We start from the raw sequence: 27,575 nt of genomic DNA on the forward strand, positions 1-27,575 counted from the left end.
AAAAAAAAAAAACAAAAAAAGGAAAAAAAAAAAGAAAAAAAATATCAATCTTTTTTCTCAAGACTTTTTTTAAACCCTTAATTATTTTTAGATCGTTAATATAATATATACTAGAGATTTCTTACCTCTATCTTGTACAAGTATATACATACATACATACATACATACATATATATATATATATATTTTTTTTTTCGAAATTCAAAAGGTCCAATTCGTTTCGTTGGACGATAATACAATAAAACAATTTTCTAACGATCGTATTAATTAATCGTTGTCGTTTGTTACCGATAAAATATCGAATTAAAATTGTTTCTAATAGTTTTATAATCTCTGATAGGTTTACTTGGAAAGTCGGTGTCTTTTTGGAGAAAATCTTTGGATCAGCTTGATTTTCTCAGATTGTCAGTTAGCTTCTAAGTCGTTCTATAATAGGGGGGTTGTGTTTTGCTGAATGGACCGGTGTGTGTTGAGTATCCCGATCGTCAATGGCAAGCTGTCGTCGGTTCTTGCTACATTAACTCCTTTACAAATCCCCTTCATAGTGATTCCATCGGTTAACGAGACCCCCTTAAATGCTTCGACACCTCGTCTAGACAAGAATCCTTCTTAACATTGGCATTCGTGCACAACCCTGACATTTAATTTTCTTAAATTCGATATATCAATGATTCGATATATCAATGACAAATCTGTATCAACGATAATTATTTTTTCTCGATATATATATATATATATATATATATATATATATATATATTTCGAAAAATTTAAAATTATTTACGATACACCATATACGAGAGTATCGTTAACAAAATTCTCGTTAAGACAAGAAGTTTTTTCTTTGTATTTTTAATCAAGATATTTATTAATGAAGATATTTATCAATTAAGATATTCAAATCTCTCGTTGTAATATTTTCGTTGGAATATTTTCTTTTTTGTTTTTTGCTTTTTGTTCATCGCTTTTTTTAATTCTTTTTTCTTTCTTTCTCTCTCTCTCTCTCTCTCTCTCTCTTTCTCTCTTTTTTTTTTTTTTTTTTTAATTCCATTCAATCGCTTTTAAATGTTCACAGTTAGTTACACGCTTTTAATTTTTGGTCGAGATCGGCCTAATTCAAGATATTAATGTTTACTTTCTGTAATGAAAATCGAATAATTTTATAATAAATCGAGAAATTTCATAGTAATGATAAAATAAGATATTTGAAAAATATAATAGATAGAAACCGACGGTATTATACTTGAAGAATTCGTTTTACACTAAAATAAATCTATCTATATACACGCATAGCTTCTAATAATATTCTTTTATAAAGATTGACCTAACCAAATATTTAAATCGTCTTAAAGTAATCAATTCTTGTTCTAAAACCGAGACATTTCGTATAAACTATCGAGGTTTATCGATTCGAGGTAGATTCTTTCTCTGGAACATGCGTGGGATCATTTATGCGAGAAATTTTCAATGAACTATATGATATAACGAATCGTTTATATCGAATAAGTAAAAAAAGAAGAAGAAAAATAATGGCGCGATCGAGCAATTTTTAAAGAAAAAAGACCAACTTAAATTTCGTAATTTCTCTTTTCTATCCTCTTATTTCTTTTTACTTTCTCTTTCTTTTTTTTTTTTTTAAATATATTATTCTAAGTATCGTACGTAATCCGCTCTAGTGGTTATTATTATTACGCACGTAAACGTACGATATATACCAAAAGAAAAAAAACAAGAAAAAGAAAAAGAAGGAAAAAAGAGAGAAAGAGAAAGAGAGAGAGAAAGATGGCCGACGATAAATCATGTCGTCCTCTCGCATACTACATATTCAACCTCTTAGACCTCTCCGATGTGTCAGATTAAATTTGGTACTCGCATAATTAGTGACGACGGTTTCGCTTCGTTCGCAGCACCTGTCGTTCAAAATCTACACCCCACCTCTGTCCCTTCCCCCTTCTTCAACCGTCCCACTTCTACTATCTACTACTACTACTACTACTACTACTACTACTACTACTACTACTATTACTACTACTACTACTACTATTGCTATATTATCACAAGGGTGGAGAAATTTAAACGGAGTAGCCAAGAGAGAAGAGCGATGGCCGACGACGAGGACGAGCTTTCAGCACCAATTAAATATTCACTCGAAAGATATTACTCACTCGAAATATATTATATATCGTTTTTGGAATATCGATCGAAATTTATATCGAACTATTATTACACTTGTGAATTTTTTACTTGAGATTTTTTTTTCTCTTTTTTTCTTTTTTTTTTTTAGACAGAGCAGTTTCTGGTTTTTTCTTCTTTTCTTTTTTCTTTAATTCGTAATATTTTTTGCGATTTATTGTTTCTCTTTTCTTTTTATTTTTTTTTCAAATTATTTATCTATCCTTGCAGCTCTCTTCTAATCGCGTATTAAATATTTAACGTTATTGTATGTATATTAGAGAGGGAGAGAGAGAGAGAGAGAGAAAGAGAGAGAGAGATGTATATTATATATAAAAAATTTTAATCTTGCAATAATTCGCTTAGATCATCGTCCAAAAAATCGTAGCTTTACATTTTGCATTATAGATCATTCGTGTTAAATATTGTTGGATGTGGAGATAAGAAGATATCAAGATCGCAATAATTTTCTTCACGGTATTGTTCAAAGAATTACTATTTTTTTTTTTTTTTTTTTTTTTTTTTATAAAACTTATAATTCAATAAATTCAAAAATGTATCCTATTATCGAATTATTCGAAATGAATGAATTTTCTTTCGATATTAACTTGCGACTTTTCTTTGCGTTCTCCTCATCATTTCTCGTGTTAAATATTCAATTATATATATACATATATAAAAATATATAAGAAGATTCAAACGTCGAAGATATATTTTGATTGTTTGACAAAATTATTCCTTTCTCCAATAAATAATAATGAATCATGAGAAATTTTTAATTACGATTGAAATATTTAACAACGACGAATAGAGAAAATTAATTTATTAATTTAAATACACATATCTCGGTTCGTTTTTTCTTTTATAACAAATCGCACAATTAAATATTTAACATCCCCGAATATATTTATAGAAAAAACAAAAAAAAAACAAAAAGAGAACAAAGAACAAAAAAAAAAAAAAGAAAAAAAGAAAAGAAAACCATAGAATTAGAAAAAAAATTTTCAAACCTTGCAATAATTTCCCTACGGCGTCGTCCAAGGTATTGTTGCAATTTTCAATACCAGAAGTTCCAGGTTTAACTTCCAACGTAGTAGTAGACAAACCATTAACATTATGGCCTTCCATCTTATTTATGTCGTACACTAAAATTCACAGTATCAATAAAAAATATTATCGATCGGTTCGTTCGTAGAAATCGAAAACTACTTTTTTTTTCTTCTCTTTTTCTTCTCCTTTTTCTTTCTTTTTTTTTTTTTTAACAGATCAGACGGCAATACTCAGTAAGAAGTATTTAGAATCGATACGAAAATAATTTTATTGGATGATAACGACGTATATCATCGATTGTTATTAATCGAGTTAAAGTAACGAAAGAAAAAAAAAATATATATATATATAAATAAATATGTACATACATATATATATATATATATTCTTCTCTTTCATTAAATCTTTCGATATATAATCATAAATAATCCACTTCTGGGATTCTCAAGATGAATCTGTTAATTAGTTTCGGGTTATCTAAGAGCTCACAATTTATCTCGATGATGATGTTATCTTCTTCTTCTTTCTTCGTCTGTCTATCCGTCTCTCTCTCTCTCTCTCTCTCTTTCTATATCTCTCTACCTCTTTCTCTTTCTCTCTCTCTTTCTCTCTTTCGAAAAGAAATATATTCCTTGACCCTGTTGAACGTTTCTATCTTAAGTTCTTAAGAGTATTTAACTCGATTCCTCGAAGTAATATCTCGAAAATATTAAACGACGATTATTATTTATCGACGATCCTCTTTCCTCTTCGTATTGATCACACATATCTTTTCGATCTAACGTAATCGTTACGATTGATCTCTCCTTCATAATCTTCATATTAATCATTCACAATATCCATTACATTATTATTTATCGAATACAAATTTTTCTTTTCCTTTGTTCCCTTTCTTTTCCCTTTTTTTCTTCTTTTTTCTCTCTTTAGACGAATCGAAATAAAAATTCTATAAGATATATATATATATATATATATTTCTTTCGATTAAAAAAATCCAATAACGAATTACTATGATGACGATCGAAATTTGATACTTTTAACTCGTTTATCACCGAGAGAAGATGCGAATGTAGTTAAAGTCCGATGGCCGACTGAGTGAGACTGACGAAAGTAAGTAGAAAGACACCGGATAGGAAGGTAGAGAGAGACACAGATGGAGACAGAGATAGAGACAGAAAGATCGAGAAAGAGAGAGAAAGAGAGAGAGAAAGAGAGAGAGAGAGAGAGAGAGAGAAATCGGTGAGAGCTCGAAGGATGACTGCGAGAGGCCAGCCGCACAGGTTGGTCCACACAAAAGAGGCTGAAACGAGCCGCACACGTCTGGCACACGCACGAAACGTTGGATGGAAGAAAGATCGTGGAGGCGGTTCCGTGGACCACCTACCACTGGTAAGGGTGGGGGTGGGGGTGGGGGTGAAAATTTGTATAAGTGGATTTAGTTTAATATCACCAATCTTCATAATTCTTCATTTTATTCTTATTGTCATTTTTATACCTCTTGTTAATATTCTTAATATCGTTAATAATTATTTTACAATGTTTCTGGCGAGGATAAAATTTCTTTTTTTTCGATTTTATTTATTTTTATCTTGTTATTTTTTATCTTCTTAGAATCGAGGTATATGTATGTATGTATGTATGTATGTATGTATGTATGTATGTATGTATGTATGTGTGTGTGTATATTTTGTCGTTCTCAGTGAAATTATAATTTTTTAATAGTAAATAAAAGGAATTTGTCATTACGTTTTTAATAGAATGAACTTTTTTACATTTTGTTTTTTTTTTAACTTTGGATATGTCCTTCTACTTTTTTCTTTTTTCTTTTCTTCTTTTTTTTTTTCATTCATGATCTTTCAAAATTTTTTGTATAATCCGAACAAACACTTTGGAAATCGATATGCCCATTGCAAAATTAATTTTTTATGTGCACGAATGCACATCTCTCGCACACATTTTTTAACAAATTTTTAATCCGTTTATATTATTAATGGAGACATCGCGATATTATATTTGAAAAGAAATACTTGAACGATTTTAAGAATCAATTTTTGTCGAGATATTTTTATGCTATTATTTTTTTCTCTTCGTAAAATTATAGAAATCAAACTAGGAAATTTTTGAGGGTTTACAATCTAGGAACTTTTGAATCAACTTTTGTTTCGTACTTTTAATATATCCATTGATACGATATGTATATCTTGATAGGAATTAAATGAACTTTATAGGATCGTATATATATGTGTGTATTATTTTAGTATAAATTAATACGAAATTTGTATTCGAGTGTGCTTATTTTTACTATCTTTTTGTTTTTCTATCTCTTCTTTTCTTTCTTTGTTTCTCTCTTTCTTCCCGTTATAGATAAATGAAATTAGTTCTAAGATTGATGTGATGAGTCGACATGGACAGGTTGTACGAGCCAGTTAGGTAGCATTCTTCCCTCTTCTCAACACAATAGAGTCTGTGTCTGAGTTGTGTTTGACTCGATGTTAACACCTCGCAGTGACGACTCTCTGACACGAGTAACACGCATGCATATATACATACATATACATATATATATATATATATATGTGTATACAAAAATATAAAAAATATATACTATATATATGCCTATATTGTACGTATATATTGTATGTATATATACATATACGTATGTGAATGATTATCTTATAAACGAATAATGAATGATTTCAGTTTACTAATTATTACGTATATTTATTCTTATATATAAATAAGTATAATTAATGATTTATAACATATATGTATCTTATGTATGTATGAATATATGTGCTTGATTATCTTCTAAGTTAATATACAACAATTTGCTTTTATTAGAATAATTATTTATAAAGATTTATCTTATATATATATATATATATATATATATATATATATATATTATACGTATGAACAAAATAAAAGATTTATATTTATCAAGCTTAAGATTAGATTTTCATGAGAAAATTATGATCTCTCTCTCTCTCTCTCTCTCTCTCTCTGTCTCTCTATCTCTCTTACAAATTTGAAGTAATTTTAATTTCGTGATACTCTGTCATCGTCTGAAGGATATCTATATATCTTTCTTTCTTTCTCTCTCTCTCTCTCTCTCTCTCTCTCTCTCTCTCTCTTTTTGTTGGCAAATTCTCGCGAGTATAAAAGAGACAAATAGGATGGTATACGAGTCAATTTTCGGTACAGAGTCTCATCTTAATGTTCGTAAGAGAAAAAGAGACAGATAGACACAGAAAGAGAGAGAAAGACAGAAAGAGAGAAAGAGATAGATAGATAGATAGAGAAAAAGAGAGAGAGAGAGAGAGAGAGAGAGAGAGGTAGAAGTAGAGTAAAGACGACTTGTTTTCTGTCTTTCCTCTCGTGCGCCTAATTATACAACGAATTTAATGAATGAGTGAGCTAGCAAAGACAGTGCCCCATAGATGAGCGTATATAAACCACGGTCAATGCCGTGTGGCGGCTTTTTCATAGAGATCAAAGGGAACGTCTCACTCGCACTTTTGGCGATGGGGGTTCATAACGAAAGAGTTGCAGAGAAAGAAAGAAAGAAAGAGAGAGAGAGAAAGAAAGAGAAAATATGTTAAGTTAAGTTAAAAAGGAGAGACACTTAGAGGTACAAATTGCTGTAAAAATAATTGCTGAAAGATCTCTTTTCTTTCTATTTTTTATTATCTCCCTTATTCTTTTTTATTTGCATTTCTATTTCTATCTCTATTTGTCTCGTTTTTTCTTTCTTTTTTTCTTCTTCTTCCTCTTTTTCTTTTTTTTAACTAAGCGCGTTTCGTTAACGAGGGATGTTTTGGTTTTTTGTTTTTTTGTTTTTTTTTTTTCTTTCAATCGAATTTTTTTACAGCAGGTAATTCTTTTCCTTTCTTTTTTTTTTAATCACGAGATGATCGATAATTATTTTCTTTTTAATTTTGTGCGACACGATCGAGTTCTAGGGTAACATGGAATTTACAGTTGATCGATCATCGATTTGGGTTTTTCTTATGGGTTTTTAATCTGTCTGTAATTGATTAGCTACGAATTGGATTGATAATATTTGAAAAAAATTTTATCCCATAAGATTGAGTTGATTTGATATTGTTATGGTTGTTATTTGTAATAATTCAATGATTACAAATGGGATTAATAATTTTGAAAATTTTATATCATATATATATATATATATATATATATATATATCTAATTGAGTTCTAGCAAGCTCAGAATTTACGATGAGTCATCGTTACAGTTGATCGATTATTGATTTGGAATTCTTATGGGGTTATACATAATAATTCAACGGTTATGAGTCAGATTAATAATGTTTTAAAATTTTATGTCATATATATATATATATATATATATATATATACATACATACACACATACACACATATATAATTGAGTTCTAGCAAGCTCAGAATTTACGACGAGTCATCATTAAATCTGATCGATTATCGATTTGGAATTCTTATGGGGTAGGGAGGGAGGGAGGGAGGGAGGTAGGTAGGTTTATTACTAATAATTCATCACCCACGATGGAATTAATACATTAAAAAAAAAAAAAAAAAAAAAAAAAAAAAAAAAAAATGTATGCATTTGATTTCTAGAAGATTCGAATTTGCACATTATTTAAACACGATCGATTATTGATTTTTTCTCGATGAAGATGGTATTAACGAAGTATCAAGATAATTAGTAATGTAATATGAACGTTTAGATGCTTGTGTTTCGTTTCGTTTCGTAGTCGAAAAGTATCTCACAATCGTGAGATGGATACGTGATTCGTCGCTAACCGCTAATCCAAATTTAGAACGACCGGCGAACAATAATATTGATTTCAACGAAGCCCGAATTTTGCTCTTGCAATGGTAAACATCCCGGGGCTCCACGTGGCGTCAATATGTGCCGATGTTCGTTCTTTGTACGTAAGTACGTAATACGCATGCTTCGGGATTTCAGGGCCGTTTCGAAAAAGCACCGTTTCGAATCAGAATTTCTTTCGATGAAAATTCCACTCTATGGCGCCTGATACGCCTACTAACTCGAATTTATTTAACTCGAAAGAAAATCGAGTCGTTGTTTCAATTATATTTTCTTAAATTGTAAAATTTCTTAGATCTTCTTTTAGAACGATATATAGTGCGCCCGCGCACGTGTGCGTGTTTGTGCGTGTGTAATAAATACGATTAAATTCTTTAAACGATCGATCTAAAATTTGTATAAACAACAAAATCGATTGTAATAAAAAATACGATTAAATTCTCTAAATGATCGATCTAAGATTTATATAAACGATGAAATCGATTGAATTATCTTATCTTCTTAATGAAACTATAAATTAGATTATCTCAAACGATCTTTACGATTATTAATCGACTTTAGAATTTACAATCTTCTTTTTTTCTTTCGTATCTTTCGCCAATAAAAATTATTTTCATAAAATTATTATCCAGTTTCATAGCGAGATTATAAATTAATGAAAGATGACGTTTATTCTGTCGTGAATTTTTTGCTAAGATCTTATCAATCAGTTTAGAATTTTATAAACCTAAATAAAATATGTATTCTATTTCTATAATAGGATTAATATTATGAATACAAAGTTTTTGATTAATATATTATATTATATAATATATATATATATATACACAGTGTATAATAATTATAACGTAAACATGGACGATAGATGAATATCAAATTTAATTTTGAAATGTTTTTATGTTTATTTCGTCGATCTACCGGTCGTGACACTATAAAATAATGATTCTGATAATTCTTGGGGGTCCAGGATACCCCGTCGGGTACTTGAAAGGGACCCGAAGAGACGTCTCAGGGGCGGCGAGTTCGGTGCAGCGCATCGGGCACTCGACACATGTAAAAACCCCCTGGGATGCCGATACCGCAACTTTTCAGACCCCCAACGGAGAAGTAAGCCAAGATACGTTTTTGCATTGTCATCGAATCGAGACGATTGTCTCCATTGCAATTTGTTGACCACCTTGTATAATATTTCCTAAAAATCAAGTCTATATACTTATATAGATATATACCTACTTATACGTAATTACATATATATATATTTTTTTTTAATAAGAAAAATAAAATATATAAAAATACTGATAATTTGTCTTTATAGAAAATTATAAGGATTATAAAGATTATAAAGAAATTATACAGATTTTAAAGATATATATATATATATATAGATTAAAAAACAAATATTTGAGTATATATCTGTTATATATGTATATTTGTTATACTGATATATTTATATATATATATATTTATTAATTATAATATATATAAATTATATAAAGTAGAAGTAATAATAATAATAACTTTTGTTAATAATTTTTTCTTTCTAAATTATATTATCACAATGTAATGTATTATAATACAAAAATTTCATTATTTCTACAAGAAAACAAAATTATATAATATATATATATATACATATATATATATATGTATATGAAATTATAAAGATATAAAAGATATAGATATATAGATGCAATCGATAAGGTGTTGGCTTCTCGGCATCCACGCGAGAAGTGCAACGTGCAACGACGAATGCAATGTCGAGTGCAACCGTTCTTGGTCCACTGCCAAGAGAGATCGCACACTCCTTCTGTCGACGTCATTATTGTACATGATAGTTCGACCAATCGTATTGCCGGAAGGTAGACTGACGGAGACAAGAAAAGAGTGAGAGAGAGAGAGAGAGAGAGAGAGAGAGAAGAGAGAGAAAGAGAAAGGAGTGAGTGAGAAAGAATGAAAGAAGAAGGGGTAGGATGGTAGGTAAAATACATTTGTATGTGTGACGTGAGAAAGAGAGAGAGAAGAGTGAGAGAGATAGAGAATGAAAGAGTTAGAGTGGGGAGAAGGAAGCTGATTGGTTCTTCTCTCGTAGGACATCGTAACCATGGTTACTATTCGATGTGAGGTAGAACGATGAGAGAGAAGGATGGGAGATAAATCCAGGAATGAGAGATAGAGCGAGAGAGGGAGAAAGGAGGATGGAAGGGGAGACATAGGGAGGGAGAGAGATAGATATATAGAACCTAAAATAAACGTAATAGATACGTCTACTTAATTTTCGTAACTTCGGTCATAGATTTGAATACATTTTATCTATTACTAAATATATACGTATGTATATATATATATATATGTATGTATGTATGTATGTATATATATATATATAATTAATAAGTTGTATTTTGATTTGTAGACTTGTATTATAGATTTGATGGATTTTCTTTATTATTAAGTATACCTAACAATCTTCTAAAATATTATAATCTAATAAAAATTTAATAACACGTATAAAAACTTTTATTTCGATGGAAACCAATCGAGATAATTCATTTACGAATATACCCTAAGAGTTTATCTCTCCCCAGACGAATTATTCATTTGCAAAATAGAAGAGTAAATTAACTGAACGTAGAAAAAGTTTTCCAAACAGTTAGTAACAAAAAACAAAAAAAAAAAAAAAAAAAAAAAAAAAAAAAAAAAAAAAGAGAAAAAGAAAAAGAAAAAAACAAAATTATTAATCCGCACTAAATCAATTTAGCCATTATTACATCCATACGTCGTCTATCTAATCGATCTATACGTACATACGAACATACATATATACGAACTCGTCGAGTTATATTATTAAATTAATAAAACAAAAACAGAAAGAAAATATACATATATAAAAAAGAACGTAGAATAAATTGATCGTAGAAGGTTTCTCTTCTAACACTGAAATTATGTTCTCATGTTCACCACGCAAACTCGAGGGAGTTACCCCCACTCTTCTTCCACCAGTTTTATTTAACTCCCTTCCACTCTCTCTCTCTCTCTCTCTTTCTCTCTCCGTCTCTCTCTTTCTTTCTCCCTTACATATATACTCTATCCTTATCTCTCTCTCTTTCTCTCTCTCTCTCTCTCTCTCTCTCTCTTTCCGTTCTTGGTGTTGCTCGTACTGGCACGCGGTCTCGTAGCGATCACGAAGCAACAAGTGTCCGGAGGCCGTTGTCTTCGGCTCCGCCCCCGAGTCTCTGTTCTCTCGTATAGTTTCCTGCTGGAAACTGCCCCGAGGCGATGCAACCACCTCACTCGAGAGCTGATCGTGCCGTCAGCTAGAAATCCTCCGCGAATATAACAACATAAATACGCACGCGAGTTAACGAGATTCTCGTTTTGAGAAAGAAAATTGTTTCTCTTTTCCTTCTCTTCTGCTTTTTTTTTCTCTTCATTTTTTTCAATATATATATCTATGTATATATATATATATATTTTTTTTTATTTATATAATTTTGTTTGGTGTGTGACAACGACAGTATTATCATCCTCCGTTCTCTCTCTCTCTCTCTTTTTTTTCTTTTTTCTTTTGTCTCCTTTCTTACCTTTTCTCGATCCCTTTTTTCTCGTTTTTAATTTATCCTCGTCCATTCCATTTTCTCACGCTTAAAGATATATATATATCTATGTCTAATTTTCTTTTTGACAATAATTATTATTAATTCTTGTTATTAGTGTGTTTTCTTTTTTATATTTTGTTTGTCTGTTTTTTGCTTCGATTTTGAGTTCAATTGATTTCAGAAAGAAAAAGAAAGAAGTATATATATATATATGTGTGTGTGTGTGTGTATGTGTATGTATATACATATATATATATACATACGAGAAGAAAGGGATAGTTTATCATGGGAAATAATTTTCGATACATTTGCAATCGGGACATTCTCATAACGGAGGATAAAAAGAAAAAGAACTTTGTGCAGTGACCTTTTTTTTTTTTGTTCTAGTGTCCACTTTTAACAATTCTTATCTCTTCTCTCTTATCTTCTCATTCATTAAAATTGAGTAACGACAGAAAGAAAGAGAGACAGAAATGGAAATATAATAATCGTCATTAAGTGAGAACATAATTAATATAATGATTTGATCGAGACAAGATATATATCGATCGAGACATTACATTTCGAGTTATACAAAAGGAAATACTTAGGTGAAGAAAAGAAGAAGAAAGAAGATTCGAAGTGACGTCGTTTTCTTTCAATTTCAATTTTCTTTTTTTGGGTTCTCTTCATTTTTTTCTCGTCTTTTTTTCTTTTTTTTTTTTTTTTTTTTTTTTGGTGATATCGGAAGACATTGTTACACATGATTCTTTTCGTCGGTTGCGTTTCATTAATTCGCTTATTTATTTTATATTATTTATTTATTTCTTTCTCTTTTACGATGACCACGAGAAAACGATTATGAGCGTGAGAGATAAATCGATGTTACTCGAACGTTAGAAAAGAAGAAGAAGAAGAAGAAGAAAAAGAAGAAGAAGAAGAAGAAAAGTGTGGACCGGACGATGACCGTTATCTGTGTGTGAGATAACATAATATAAACAATTTTCCTGTTAGTTGGTTCGTTCGTTCATTCGTTCGTTGATTCGTTTGTTTGTTTGTTTGTTTGTTTGTTTGTTTATTGGAACATTTCCGTGATCGCGATTAAAATAATTCATCGCGTAATGATGAACGACATAATGGGTGATAATTCGGTTACTACGAACAATTCCAATAACGCTAATAATCCTCATAATAATAATAATAATAATAATAATAATAATAATAATAATAATAATAATCATTCTAACAATGGGAGTATCAATAATAATAATAATAATAATAATAATAATAATAATAATAATAATATTAGTCATAATAATAATAATAACAACAATAACGGAAAGACGTCTACGGGAGCTATGGGGCCCAATGGTGGTGAAGGAATCAGTGCTGCCGTCGCTAAAGTTCTTCAAGGATATGATTGGACATTAGTACCGGTTGCTACTAAGTAAGCTCGTTTTTCTAATTTTTGCGTTTCGTTTTCTAATTATTACTATGATAATCAAAATTAGATCAAGGACAAAACGTAAAGAGTATGTGTGTGTGTGTGTGTGTGTATGTATGTATGTATGTAGATATCTGTTTCGTTTTATTTCGAATTTAAAAGTTCTTCTTTCATCATTTATACTTTGTATTTTATCTTCGTTCAGCTCTAATCTTTTTTAATTTTTAGAAATATTTAATTTTAGATAATAATAGAAATTAGTGTCGAGTAAATATCGGTATGGATTTTATGTCAAATTTAATTATTGTATCGTATTGCTTAGTATTTTTCCCGGTCTGTTAAATTACTTTCTAATCTTTTTTAATTTTTAGTTGGAAAATAATCGGGATTAGTGTCGAGTAAATGTCGGTCTCGTCTTATTTCAAATTCGATTATTTGATTTAGATATGTTTTCTTTTTCTTTCCTTTTTTTTCTTTTTTTTTTTCTCTCTATATTTTTCTACGTTAAACAAGTTTCTAATCTTTTCTAATTTTTGTTAAAAGATAATTGAACATTAGCGTAGAACGAGCAACGGTCTCGTTTTATCTCGAAATTAATTTTTTTATTATTTTTACTTCGTGCCTTGTTTTTTCTTTCAATAATTGTAAACTACGTTAGAATGATTAGGACAATATTTGTCTGCAATATTTCTTATCGCGTATTTGAATTCACCATGATATTAATCATGATAATTATGAAAAAAAAAAAAAAAAAAAAAATAATGAAATTATATACAAATAGATATAAAAAAAAAAAAAAACAGCGATCACTATTTTATTAATCAAACAATAATTCAATTAATCCAAATAATTCAATCTACAAATCACTCTAACATCATTATTGTTATTTCATGAATTAATAATAATAATAATAATAATAATAATAATAATTACGATAATTACAACGACAGTAATGATAATAATAATAAAAATAACGATTATTATTTGATGAATCATCATAAGTTAGTCACACTTATACAAGGTGTAAGAAAAAAGAAAAGTGAAAAGTGTTGAAAGAGAGAAAAGTTTGCAAAAAAAAAAAAAAAAGAAAGAAAGAAAGAAAGAAAGAAAGAAAAGAAAAGAAAAAAAAAAACAGGAAAAAAAATATAAGAAAACGCGAAGAAAGACGATGGAAGATATAGGAGTATGGGGTGGAGAGGGGTGAGGGAGGAAGGGGAGAGGAGGAGGAGAGGTTTTAAAAATACGTGACGCTAACTCAATTATGACGCACCCGTTTCCACGGCCTGGGAAACGACTTAAGCGAAGAAAAATGTCCTCGCTTGCCAATTAACGGAAATTAGCTAATTAATACCCGATCGCAATGTCTTATAATACTTATTCCTCTTAGATTTTCACTCTCCTGCGTTTATTTTCAAACCGTTCCTTTTTACATCACGTGGCGTTCTCTGTTTCCAAGAATTGACAAAAAGGAAAAGAAGAAATAAGGAATTTTTTTTTTTTTTTTTTTTTTTTTAATTAAAAATAAAATTTCTGCAAATACATACAATATTTACACACATACACACACACACACACATATACATACACGTGTGTGTGTGTGTCTGTGTGTGTGTTTATAGAATGACAAAGATAGAGACAGAAAGAAAAGCAAAAAGAATACATATATATATATATATTTTTTTTTAATGTATAGAAATTTATATATTAATATATATATATAAAGAAATTTATATATAATATATTACTTAATACATAGAAATATATATCTATTAAGATTTTATGATCAAAGAGGTACATTGCAGCATCCCGTCGGACCGTGTGTAACAACTCGTTCGATATAATCGACGATGGCCTTTAAGTTCGAGAAAAATGACGCAACTAAAGAGTGCACGGTGTTCTGGTGTCTTCTAATTGCCTCTCGGTAATGCGAGATTAGAACCTTGAATAGAATGTTTTTCTTTTTCCTTTTTTTTTTTTTTTTCTTATTTCTTTCTCTCTTTTTTAATTATTATCATTATTATTATATACATTATACGACGGTTTTTATTTGGCAGAGAACATACTTCTTCCTTTTCTTTTCACTTTTCTTCTTCTTCTTCTTCTTCTTCTTTTCATATTTTTCTCTTCTGTTCTTTTTTTTTTTTTATCTTTTTATCAAGCATCACGCGATTTCTCTTCGAATCAAACGTTAGACAGAAAGAACAGAGAGGTGGAGGGGTTGAATGGGATGATTAACAAATTTCTAACTCGTCGACGATCTCCTTGTTTCATTCGTTTTTCTTTTCTTTTCAAATTCTTACAAAATTTATTGATCCCAGTGCGATCAGATTTTTCCAGAAAATTAAAAATTAATCGTTAAGGATTCTTTGTTTCTTTTTTTCTTTTTTAGAGATTGAACGTTGAAAAATATACAAATTAAAAATCGTAATGCCGTATCTGAAAATGATTATACAAATGCAGAGTTGGATATATTCTCTCGTGCGGCGTCGGTCTACGTGCCAGCCGGCTTATCGCTAACTCTCAATTATATGAGTTATCTCGGGATGTGTAGTAAAGGGTACCGTGTTTATTTCTACTGATACGGGGGCCCGATAAAATCGACTGTTTTTTAATTCCCATGAGAGTTCTCTATGAGAATTTATGTATCTCCCTTTCTCTCTCTTTCTTTCTCTATCTCTCTCTTTCTTTCTTCTTATTTTTTTTTTTTACCGTCCATATTTACATTAACTCCTGAAAGTTTACATTTAACGAAACATATTTATCGATAGCTATCTATTATTTAATTGTATCGATCAAATCGATAGAGTATCGATATTAAACAAAAATTAATTGAACAATAACAAAATTTCTTTTCTTATTAACATCAGACAATCGTAATTATTTTTTGAATATTGAATTGTTTAATCCTTTTGAATGATCTAGCTTATCGATATCTCTCGATCACGTAGATCAATAAATTTTTATATTTTTCATATCGAATTGATAACATAGTTAATGTATGATATTCGATTGTATTATATCGGAAAGTTGAAATTATTACGAGAGTTTATTTATTTTTCATAAATATATTTTTCCACGGGATCTCTATCGCGATTAAATTTTTACGTGTTGATATCGTCTCTTTAAAGAATCAAAAGTCGAAAAAAAGAAAGAGCAAACAAAATTTCCATTAATTTATATTAGAAAGTCTATGCTTTTAATTCTATGTTATTGCGAGAGAAGTTTCAAAAACTTTCCCCAAAAAGATTTTCGCTTTAAGAAAAAAAAAAGAAAAAAAAAAAAAAAGAAAGAAAGAAAAAAAGCGTGTTAGAAATGTTGTCATGTTTCAAACGCGTTAGGTCTAAGTTTTATTAGCGAAAACATTAGTAATAGTAATAGTAGTAGTAGTAGTAGTAGTAGTAGTAGTAGTAGTAGTAGTTAGTAGTAGTAACATAAGTCGTAAGTCGATGTAAACGAGGTGTAAAGACTTAAAAAATTCTTTTTTTTTTTGCGTATCTAGGTAAACCATAAACGTGCGCGCGCGTTCGTCCAAGCTTTGCGTTTGCGACGAACCATCGCCGTGAAAACCGCCTTGTTAGTGAGCCCACGCTAATTACAAACGGCTCTTTCGGTTTACACACGGATTTAACGCCCCTCTTATTTCAAAGAGCCCGAAAATATACGAGACTCTATTCGAATACCTCTAAAGGCCATGTCGATTTTTATCGGCCCGTTTGTCTTTTGTCGTTGTGATCGATCGATCAATTATTTTGTTATTTTTTTCTCCCTTCTCTATTTTTTTTTCTCTTTTTTTTTTTTTTTTTTTTAATAATCGATCTGCCATTATGTTATATTAATCATGTTGATTCGTTTGTGTGTATATATATATATATATATATATGTGTGTGTGTATATATAAATTATTGTTATATTAAATTGTAGGTATATATTATAGAAATGAAGATACAAGTGACGAAATTGTTGGAATATTGTATATACGTGTTTATATAAAAATTATTATTATTATTATTGAAATGTCATTGAATATAATAAAAGAATGAGTATTATAATAATTACTAATAAATATAATAAGAAATGATAATAATAAATTTCTTAACAATATTTCGTCAGTTGTATCTTCACACATATTACATTAATTTATTACATATACAGTATAACAAATATTCATATATTATATTTTTATATTAAACATAATTTATATATATTTATTTATATATAACACACACACATATATATATATATCTACAATTATCTATAATTATATACATATATAAAAACTACTTCTCCAATTTGACAATTTTACATTTCGATATGCAATATATACCAAAAAAGAAAAGAAAAGAAAAGAAAAAAAAAAAAAAGAGATCAGAAAAAGAATAAAAAGGAAGAAACCGAACCGAGCATGATCGGAACGAAGTTCGATTAATCAAAGAAAGAAAACACGAAAGAGAAAGAAAAAGAGAGAAACAGAAAGAGACATAGATACAAAGATAGATAGAAAGAAAGAAAGAAAGAAAGAAAGAAAGAAAGAAAGAGAGAGTCAGAGAAAAAGAAAGAAAGAAAGAAAGACAGAGGTGGCAGCAATCACGTCCGTCACGTTCTCGTTCAGGACCTAGGGTTAAAGTTTTATGAAGTCATCTTCTTGGAAAGAAAGGGATACGTCCCATTCGAAAGCCGTCACACGTTTTAACATCGGCAGTGTTATTTTAAGGCGAGCCTTAGAAATAAAAGCTCGCTGGGTAGATCGGTAGAAACGAGAAGGGTTGGTGGTAATGGTGATGAAGATGGTGGTGACGGTGATGGTGGTATTGGTGGTGTTACAGGAGAGTGGTACGGGGGTTGAATGTAGAAACGATGATGGGTCGGAGGGTGTAGGGGGAGTTTAGGTAAAAATTCTAATCCTTAAACGATGCCCACCGTTTATTTCCTTCTGCAAGTCAGCGGATTATCTAGCGGAATATTATCATTTTATTTTCTTCTTCTACCTCTTCTTTTTCTTTTCTTTCTTTTTCTTTTCTTTTTGTTCTTTTTCTCTGGCTTTATTTTTTGCATTCTATAAGGGGAGCGAATAATAAGATATTCTTGATATTTATAAAAAAATGTATTTTTCACGTTATTATTATTATTTTAAATAGACGAAAGATCGAGCGAGTCGAAGATTTGAAGGATAGGTGAAAACAAATCGCTTCCAATGAAGATAATGTCTACTAATTGCAGGGGCTCTGGCGACAAAAGGGCGGCACACGTGAAGAGACCAATGAACGCTTTCATGGTATGGGCACAAGCTGCCAGGCGGAGACTGGCTGATCAACATCCACAACTTCATAACGCCGAACTCTCGAAAACTTTGGGAAAATTGTGGCGGTGAGTTCGATCTGTTTAATCAAATGTATATACGTTCTTTTTTTTATTGAAAATATTGAAGAGAGAAAGTGTTACGACGAGAAATCAAATAATGATCTTCTTCGAGCATAATTCTGAACAAGATAATCGACTATTTTATTTTGTTTTATTAAAATATATTTACTATCAACGAATTCACGTATATTATTAGATATTTTAAGTGACATATTTATCATTTAATGTAACACAAAAATATTTCTATAATTAAAAACATATATATATATATATATATTTATATATTATAATGATGACAAAATAGTGATCTTTGAAAATTTTAGATAATAGGAAATACATACACACATACATATATATATATATATATATTTATATACACGTTTCTGATATTTTTAAATAACACATTTATCATTCGTTTTATTCACGAATAAGTGTAGATATAGGTAAGAAATAGATATAAGATTACTTTTTTCTCTTTTCTTTTTTCTCTTTTCTTTTTGAAACATCTCGAGATAACAGATTTGATTTCGTTTTCATATTATTCGATCGTATTTGTGTCGGCTAAAGAATTTCCGTCTCGCGGTTAGTCGGAAAGGCACCGTCCCGATAAAATTAATCGGCACCACGTGTCTTCAATCGGCTGCCTTTCCATTCTCGATCAGATAAGAACGATTCTCACAGATGCGAACTTGGCAAGCTGCGAGCACCCGGCCATGTAGAAAGAGGAGAATCGTCTTTCATGATCTTTAAGCTTTAAGCAAGAGCGTTTTACTTCGTGGAAAAAAAAATATATATATATATTTATATACGCGTGTGTGTGTGTGTGTGAAAGAGATAAGGATATTTTCTCTCTTTTTTTTTATCGATTTTATTTTTTATTTTAATAATATTTTAATATTAGTTAATAAAGTATCATAGAAATAGTGATTAATACAAAAAATGATTCGTTAGATGATACGTACGTGAAAATGATATATTTTATGGGACACTTTAGTTCTATCATTATTTTTCTTTTTTTTTTTTTTGTTTTTGTTTTTATATATTTTCTTTTTTTCTTTTACGAACAGATATGCATATGTGTGTGTGTGTATATATATATATAATATTAAAGACACGTTCTTACCACGTGGCGCCAAAGGCTACACGTGGTATGTTACAAGTGTCTCTGTTGCTCGAAAGAAGTAATGTGAATCGTGTTGAATTTACGAGTGACGAATATATTCAACATCTAACTGATACTTCGTATGATCTTGATCCTTGAAAAACATGAAAAATCTATCGAAAATAAAAATTACGAAATAAAATTCGAACTATGAATTAAATATGTGTATATATATATATATATAAAAAAACAAAATAACAAGAAAAAAAAATATATATATTTTTTTTGTAAATTAAACTATAAGATAAAAAATATAATTCGCTCGATACGAAGATATTATATTTCAAACATTACAGTCGATAGTCTACAATTTTCTTTTAAAAAAATTGTCAACGAAAATTGATTAAATAAAATTAATATTTTTATTACCATTTATACATATATATATATATATATATATGTATATCAAAATAATATTTTATCATCGTTTATTATATATCATCGAAAATTATAATTTTATTATGATTCACAGATATAAATATATATATAAAAAATAATACCGTATTATCATTAATTATACATCGTTAGAAACTATAATTTTTTTCTTTCCTTTTTTCTTTTTTTTTTCTTTGAAAGCCATAGAAAATTAGATATTCTGTTTTCTTTTATGTTACATCAAATTGTGAAAGTAGAAAGGGACAGAATTTAGTTATACGTATTTGACTAAGTAAAATCGAAAATGAAAGAGAGAAAAGATGACTCGAAGACGATTTCATTTCCTGGTTGGGCCTAACGAGGGGCCCCCAGCGAGTCTCACAAGAGATCATCAGAGGACCCGCCGACAAGGCCCCCCATAGCGAAAATCATTTTATTATATACCGACTCGATCGCGATTCGATCCGATCCGATCCGATCCGATCCGTTCCGATAGTCGATCCGATAGCCGATCGATTTCCCAACGAAACGTTCGTTCGACTTGTCTCGAAAGTGGAACGAATAAACGCGGAAGAATTTTTATGGGATATCTATGGAATATAATATCAATTTTCGATTATTTTATCTTCAATAAAAATTCAATGACGATTAAAAGAATTTTGAAATTAAAGAGAGAGAGAGAGAGAGAGAGAGAGAGAGTGTGTATTATGTATGTGTTTGTGAGAGAGAGAAAGAAAGAGAGAGAAAGAAGAAGGTTACTAAAGAGTTTTTTTAACTTCTTAAAAAGTAATTATTTAGCACCTTTAAAATGGACCTAACGTCAATTAACACTTTTTACCGAGGATGTAAATTATTTTGAGAATTATCGTCAGTAAAGTTTTAGTGACCGTTCCAATGGAAAGAACGATTGAAATGTTAAATCGGGGGGGGGGACGAAGTGTTTAAACGTGTGAAATATTTTTTTCTAATCGATAATTCGAAATGGCGTTTGTTTGAGTTTCATTGAAAAATCGCTGATATTGATTTAATTTGAATAATCTTCGCGTATTTGATTTTCTCAAATATCCGGGTCATTAGATAATTCGAAGTCGTGTTTATTGGAGATTTCTTTTAAAAATCTTAGAAATTATTTTGATTCAAATAAAGATGAGATAGCGTCTGTATAGACGTTCATATATTTATTAAAAAAATTTTAATTCTCTTAAAGAAGGATCTCAGAAGAAACAATAATAACATTTTTAATTAAGATAATAATCAACAATATATTAATACACACACACACACACACACATATATATATATATTTCTCACAAAGAAAAAATAAAAAAGAAAAATAAAAAAGAAAAATAAAAAAAAAAATATAAAAAAATGTCGAGAAAGAACAAGTAAGAGAAAAAGTAAGAAAAAGTAAGAAAAAAATTAAAAAAAAAAAAAAAAAAAATAGAAAAAAGAAATGGCAGGTTCGGAAAAATTCACCTGACAGGGACAAGGAACGTATTGTTGTTATGAGATAGATAGTCTTGATGGTGGGCCTTTATCTCAAGCAGGAACCGGCCGGCAGCTGCCAGCACGCGCCAAGGATGAACCGTGATATCTGTTTTCTTTTTGTCGGCAAACACGCCTTCTAATATCTTCAATGGTGATACCTTACAAACGGACGAATCGTACGTGGACGAAAACTCTTACGAGAATGGTAGAGATTTATTTCTGTCACCAATATAGTTACACCTGGATATCTGAATATATATACATACATATATATAAGTGTGTGTATATATTTTGTGTACGTGTATATGTATGTGGGAAATTGGCGATTGGATGGGAGGAGTTTTATTTTATTTAATTATATGATAGAATAACTTAGAGAATTAAGTGTTGTTTTTTTTTTTTTTTTTTTAAAGAAGAAAGGAAGATAACAAAGATGATTTGTAAGAATTGAATGGAGAGAATACCAAGTGCGACGTTTCTTTTGAATCTTTTTGTTATTTTTTCAATGTTTTTTTTTAATTACTTTTTTACATATTCTTTTTTATTTTTATACATCCGTTTTTTTATATTATCTTATATCTTTTATATATATATATATTTTTATAATATTCATATGTATATATAAATATTAATATGTATAAACAAAAAAAGTTTGTTAGCGATCTACGCAATTAATTATATTATCGAGGATTTATAACGAAATCGTTCGTTGTATCGAACGTAAAAAGAGATCGAATTTCGATCAAAGAGAGACGATACTCAATGATAAGAGAGTCAAGAAGAGTGTAGTAAACCTAATTGGTTGATCCTGGGTTGCATCTGGCGTTTGAAAAAGAGGCTGCGAAGAGAAGTCTATCGTTGGTTGGTAGGCCGAAGGAGGGTAAAGAAAAAAAAAAAAGAGAAAATAAGAAAAGAAAGAAAGAAAGAAAAAGAAAGATAGAAAAGAAAAAGAAAAAGAAAAAGAAAAAGAAAAAACGTCAACCCGAGACAGAGTCCATTGACCAGATGCTACTCTCTCTCTCTCTCTCTCTCTCTCTCTCTCTTTCTGTCACACTCTATCTATCTCTCTTTCTCTCTCTCTTTCTCTCTTTCTGTCTTTCTCTCTCTTTCTGCTGTTAAAGACATGACAAAACATATATCCGTTAAACTCGAGGATGCAAAACGTTGCTTTTAATGTACATACGTACATTCGAGCTGGTCAAGAGCTCTGCAAGACGTGGGATTTAAATTTCGAAGAGACAGAGACACCGAGTATATTGCTATTTCGAGGAAGAGAGACAGACAGAGAGAGAGAGAGAGAGAGAAAGAGAGAGAGAGAGAGAGAGAGAGTAAAGTTCATAGATGAGTAAGATCGATAAGATCGATAAGAATCTAAGCAACGTCTCTAATTCTCGGTTTAGTTTCTAATTCTTATCATTCGAAGAAACTATTTCTTGTTCTGATTTTCATCTTCTTATTCTATCTTAAGAAAACGAGAGAGAGAGAGAGAGAGAGAGAGAGAAGATTAATTAAAACGAGATTAGATCTTCTTAGAATTTATTAGAATAACAACCACGAGTTAAATAACTGAATGAAGCTAAATAAATTTTGTCTATCTTTTTTTTTTTTTCTCTCTTTTTTTTTTTTTTTTTTTTTAAACGATTACATTAAATTAAAAAAATTCGATCGAACGAACGAACGAACGAACGAACGAACGAACGAACGATTGAAAATCAGATTGAAAATAAATCGCCAACGATTGATGTAAATGATTTATTTCAATAAATTCGTTCGTAAGTACGGAAATCCAATTGCTCGAAGAACAATAGAAATTAGATCGATTAGAAAGGATATTGGAAGAAAGAGAATAAAATTTCGATCGACGTACACCGGAAATAAAAGGAACAAAGGAACGTTCGAACATTTTCGTTCGTCGGGAAGAAAAGAGTATCTCTCTGATAAAAATGATGGTGAAATGATCGATTGGAAATCAAATTACGAGAGACCTATGCATGCGTACATATCAAGAGAAAATAAATAAATAAATAAATAAATAAATTAATTAATTAATTAATAAATAAATAAATAAGAAGAATTAAAGAAAGAAAGAAAGAAAGAAAAAAAAGGAGGAAAAAACAGAAAAGAAAGAAAGAAAGAAAGAAACAAAGAAAAAAAAAAAAAAAAAGAAAAATTTTAAGAACACTTCGTGACGCCATATTATACCGGAAAACCTTATCGTTCTTTAGGGGTCTTTAAGGAGAGCCCAGTGGGAACGTAAACACAAAACCTCTCTCTCTCTCTCTCTCTCTCTCTTATTCTCGAGTACACACACACACACACACACACATATATATACATACATATATACACATTATGGTTATGCCTTTCGCGCGTTCTTTACGAGCTTAGACTCCTCGAGACTTAACGCCAGTCCAGGAACACTAACCAGACGCAATCTCGCAAGTCGCACCTTCTCTTCACTCTTCCTCGAAAGAAGAGAGAATCGGATGGTGATAGAAACGTTCGAGACTCTTTACACGACGACCTCCGTCCCTCCAACTCCTCTTCTTCCCTCTTCGATCCCTCATCTTCTCCCCTCATCTCTTCAACCTCCTCGATTCTCCATCCTCAGTCCTCAACCGAACCGTCTTTAACAGAATATGCGGTGCATGCGTCATACGTGAATCACGTTAATCCGACGACAGCTTAAAACAGAACCCGCGTGAACGTGCTTCTTGAATAATTTTAACGTGATCTAACGTTATTCACCACCACACTATCATCATCCCTCCTTCTCTTCTCTCCCTCTCTCTAACAACTCTTTCGAAATTATTCGTGAGAGAGAGAGGACGTGAGAGCGAAATATTTTTCTCTCTCTCCTTCTTCCTCTTTTCTTTTCTTTTTTCCTTTTTTCTTTCTTTCTTTCTTGCTTTCTTTCTTTCTTTCTTTCTTCTTGTTCTTCTACCTCTTTTCCTTCTTTAATTTCGCCGAGTAATTTTTCTTGGCTATTCTTTTCTTTTTTTTTTTTTTTCCATTTCTTTTTCTTCGTTCTCATCTCCGTTTTTCCTCTTTTTTCTTCTCTTTCCTTTTCTCTTTCTTCCCCAGCTTTTTTCTTTTCTCTTTCTTTTCTTCTTTTTTTTTTGACGCCATCGAGAGGAATCGAAGGGTTGGCCTTTTCTTTCTTTCTGTCTTTTTTTTCTTTTTTTTTTTTTTTTCGTTTCTCTCTGTCTCTGTCTCTTTTCTCTTTTTTTTGATTTTCTTTAAGAGACGAAAATTGATTTGTTATGGAATTATAATATTTTTCTTTCTTTCGACGATTGGAAATCTTACTTGATAATTCGTTCACTCCTCTATATTTTGTAAATCGAATCACTTTTTACCGAGTCTAAAATTTGAGAAAAAGTTTTCAAATTTACGAAAAATTTAGAAAAAGTATTGAAAGGTTGATCGTATCAGAAATTTTAGAAATAGAAACGTATGTACATTTTTCTGTAAGAGAATTTCAAATATTGTGATATGAATTTGAACGATTTAAACGAACGAATTAATATTCACATAGACGCACACATATTTTTGTTTTTTTTTTAGACGACTTTCCGATAACGATAAAAAACCATTTATCGAAGAAGCCGATCGTCTTCGAGTTATACACAAACGTGAACATCCGGATTACAAATATCAGCCTAGACGGCGAAAACCAAATGGACCGTCGGGTCGTGATAGTTCACCATCGAGAAGCCAAAGTAATTTGATTTTTAGCGTGTCGAAGTCCTTGAAACAAGAGGATATGAGTCCTAGAGGAGTACAAGGACCAAATTCACCTCAGAGCGGTGCTAATTCTTCGCCATCTACGACACCTAATCAAGGATTGTCATTACCAACACCACCTACAACACCTAGAGGTCAACATTACGTCAATCAGGTAAAAACAAACATAAAAAATCATTATATAAATATATGTATTTTTTTGTTTGTTTTTTTTCTTTTTTTTTTTTTGTAAATCCTTTTTTAAATCTACTTTTAAAACCTTAAATATCGATATAATTTTGCTTTTATATAAATTTATTTAATATTTACACATAAATTTCTTATTTATCTAATACTCGTATATAAATTTATTTCATTCTTCAATTTATTTATTAAATAAATTTTCTCTCGTATAATATAATCGTTAGAGTCTAATTATATTCCCGAATGATTTTATTTGATTTTTTAATATCTTCGTTAGTTTATATCGAATCATTCAAAGGAAAGAAACAAAAAAAAAATAAAAAAAAAAAAAAAAACATATCGCGTGTATTTTTTCTGATAGGGTAATCAACATCAACAAAACAATACGTTTTATCATCAAGAATTGGTAAACAGTACGACGTCGGTCGAATCCCCACAACCATCTGGGGTTGATTTTCGATATATCGAAGTTGGGGATGGTTTACCGGTCGAAGAGAGTCAATTGAACGGCCTTGGAACATTTGGATTGAATCTTCCATTAAATTTACAAGAGTGCGAAGTCGAGAGCAACGAATTGGACCAATATCTACCACCGCAGGTTGCACCTGTGCAATATCCACCTGTATCAACTACTACCACGAATCAATGGATATTGAACAGGTAGAGTAAAATAATAAAAAAGATATAAAATAATAATAAATGAAGGACTAAAAGATAAACGATGACAAATTTGCAAATTTAAAGATAAACGATTTTAAAAGATAAACGATGACAAACGATGCAAAAATTATTAAAACGAGCAACAATCTATTCGTGTGTATATATAAATATATATATATATATAAAATAATTATAAATATAAATATATATAAATATATATACACATATATATTTATAATTATTTTGTAAATTAATATTATATATATATATTATATTATATATATAATACAATATAATATACGATATATATATATATATATATATATATATATATTTATAATTATTGAATTAAATTCATTTGAGAATTATCGTCGAGATTTTTTTTTATCTATCTGTGTGTCCGTCTGTCTGTCGAGTATGTATGTGCGTGTACGTGTAAAACGTATGTTTCACAGATACGAGGATGAAACCGAAAGGCCTAGCAAACGTCATTGTACCGAACACTCAATCAACGAAATAACTTGGGAAGATAGAACCCAAGAGATGGTGAGGTATCACGAATTGCAGCCACCATTGCCACCGGTTGGTCACATAGCGCCATTACACAATCCACCACATCATTCGATGCAGATGGGCCATACACATGTACCCTCTGGGCCTTATGCCCAATATCATCGATACGGCGTCGAGGCCTGGCCCAATTATTTATAAATTTAGATTTTTTATTTTTTTTTTTTCTTAACCCATTACCCCTACCATCCCAATCCCCACATCACTCACTCCTACCCTTTAATTTTTTTTTTCTCGCGAAACCGAACGTTTCTGTTTTCTCTCTTTTTTTTCTTTCTTTTTGCTCTTTTCTTTTTCTTCTTTTTCTATTTTTTTTTTTTTTTTTTTTTTTTCCTTACAAAGTGATCAACACGATACGATCGTTAATTCGCCGAGCGAGAATTGTTTTATCGCCGTGGTATATATTATTGTTCTTTCTCTCTCTCTCTCTCTTTCTTTCTTTTGCGATACTTCTTTGTCGATTGGAGAGAGAAAGAAAGATCATTCGCGAGGGACGAGTGTTTCAAAAAAAAAAAAAAAAAAATAATAATAATAATAATAATAATAAAGGAAGGTAAATCGATCGATCGATCGATCGATCGTTTCGAGTTTCGCAAAATATTTCTCTGCTGGTTTCTTTTTTCTGCTTTTCTTTTTTTTTTTTTCACTTTACTTTCCCTTCTTTTTTTTTTTCTTTTTTTTAATTCCCTGCATCAAATTCGTTCGTTCGAGTGACAAAAAATTACAGTATTAGCAGTACTCGCGTCGAAAAAAATTCTCGTAGTTCGTGGTAAGAATCTTTTGTTTGTTTATTTCGTTCTTTCTCCTTTTTCTTTTTCTTTCTTTCATTCTCTTTTCTTTTTTTTTTTTTTTTCAACGGAGAGAAAAGAAGAAGTGTAGTAATAGGAGTAATAATAATAGTAATAGTAAATATAATAATATTAGTAATAATAGTAGTAGTAATAGTAATAATAATAGTGCTAAT

General features: G+C 30.1%; 2 protein-coding genes across 6 annotated transcripts in view; one reads left to right on the forward strand and one right to left on the reverse strand.

Moving 5' to 3' along the window:
• The window catches only part of LOC122632996 (sex-determining region Y protein-like), a 7,813-nt gene extending 4,028 nt beyond the window's left edge, over nucleotides 1–3,785 (reverse strand). The window contains exons 1-2 of one of the 2 annotated variants that reach the window (XM_043820385.1): nucleotides 3,712–3,785; nucleotides 3,183–3,317 (exon numbers count right to left, since the gene is read on the reverse strand). In XM_043820385.1, the coding sequence (XP_043676320.1) occupies nucleotides 3,183–3,300 (118 nt within the window). In that variant the 5' untranslated portion in view covers nucleotides 3,301–3,317; nucleotides 3,712–3,785. Of the gene's footprint in view, nucleotides 1–3,182; nucleotides 3,395–3,711 lie in introns of those variants that run through there. The other variant, XM_043820384.1, reaches the window with a different exon arrangement.
• An 8,573-nt stretch (nucleotides 3,786–12,358) lies between these two features.
• On the forward strand, nucleotides 12,359–26,762 carry LOC122633000 (transcription factor Sox-10-like). Of its 4 annotated transcripts, none has more exons than XM_043820394.1 (6): nucleotides 12,359–12,599; nucleotides 12,934–13,071; nucleotides 18,286–18,432; nucleotides 25,019–25,352; nucleotides 25,743–26,041; nucleotides 26,497–26,762. In XM_043820394.1, exons 2-6 carry the CDS (start codon nucleotides 12,983–12,985, stop codon nucleotides 26,750–26,752), a joined length of 1,125 nt encoding a protein of 374 aa, XP_043676329.1. In that variant the 5' UTR covers nucleotides 12,359–12,599; nucleotides 12,934–12,982; the 3' UTR covers nucleotides 26,753–26,762. The 4 variants fall into 4 exon arrangements, with proteins under 4 accessions (XP_043676329.1, XP_043676331.1, XP_043676330.1 ...); XM_043820396.1 differs by having other exon boundaries at nucleotides 18,304–18,432; XM_043820395.1 differs by having other exon boundaries at nucleotides 12,968–13,071.
• The last annotated feature ends 813 nt before the right edge of the window (nucleotides 26,763–27,575 follow it).

This window comes from Vespula pensylvanica, chromosome 11 (assembly GCF_014466175.1).
Source record: "Vespula pensylvanica isolate Volc-1 chromosome 11, ASM1446617v1, whole genome shotgun sequence".
NCBI lineage: Eukaryota > Metazoa > Arthropoda > Insecta > Hymenoptera > Vespidae > Vespula > Vespula pensylvanica.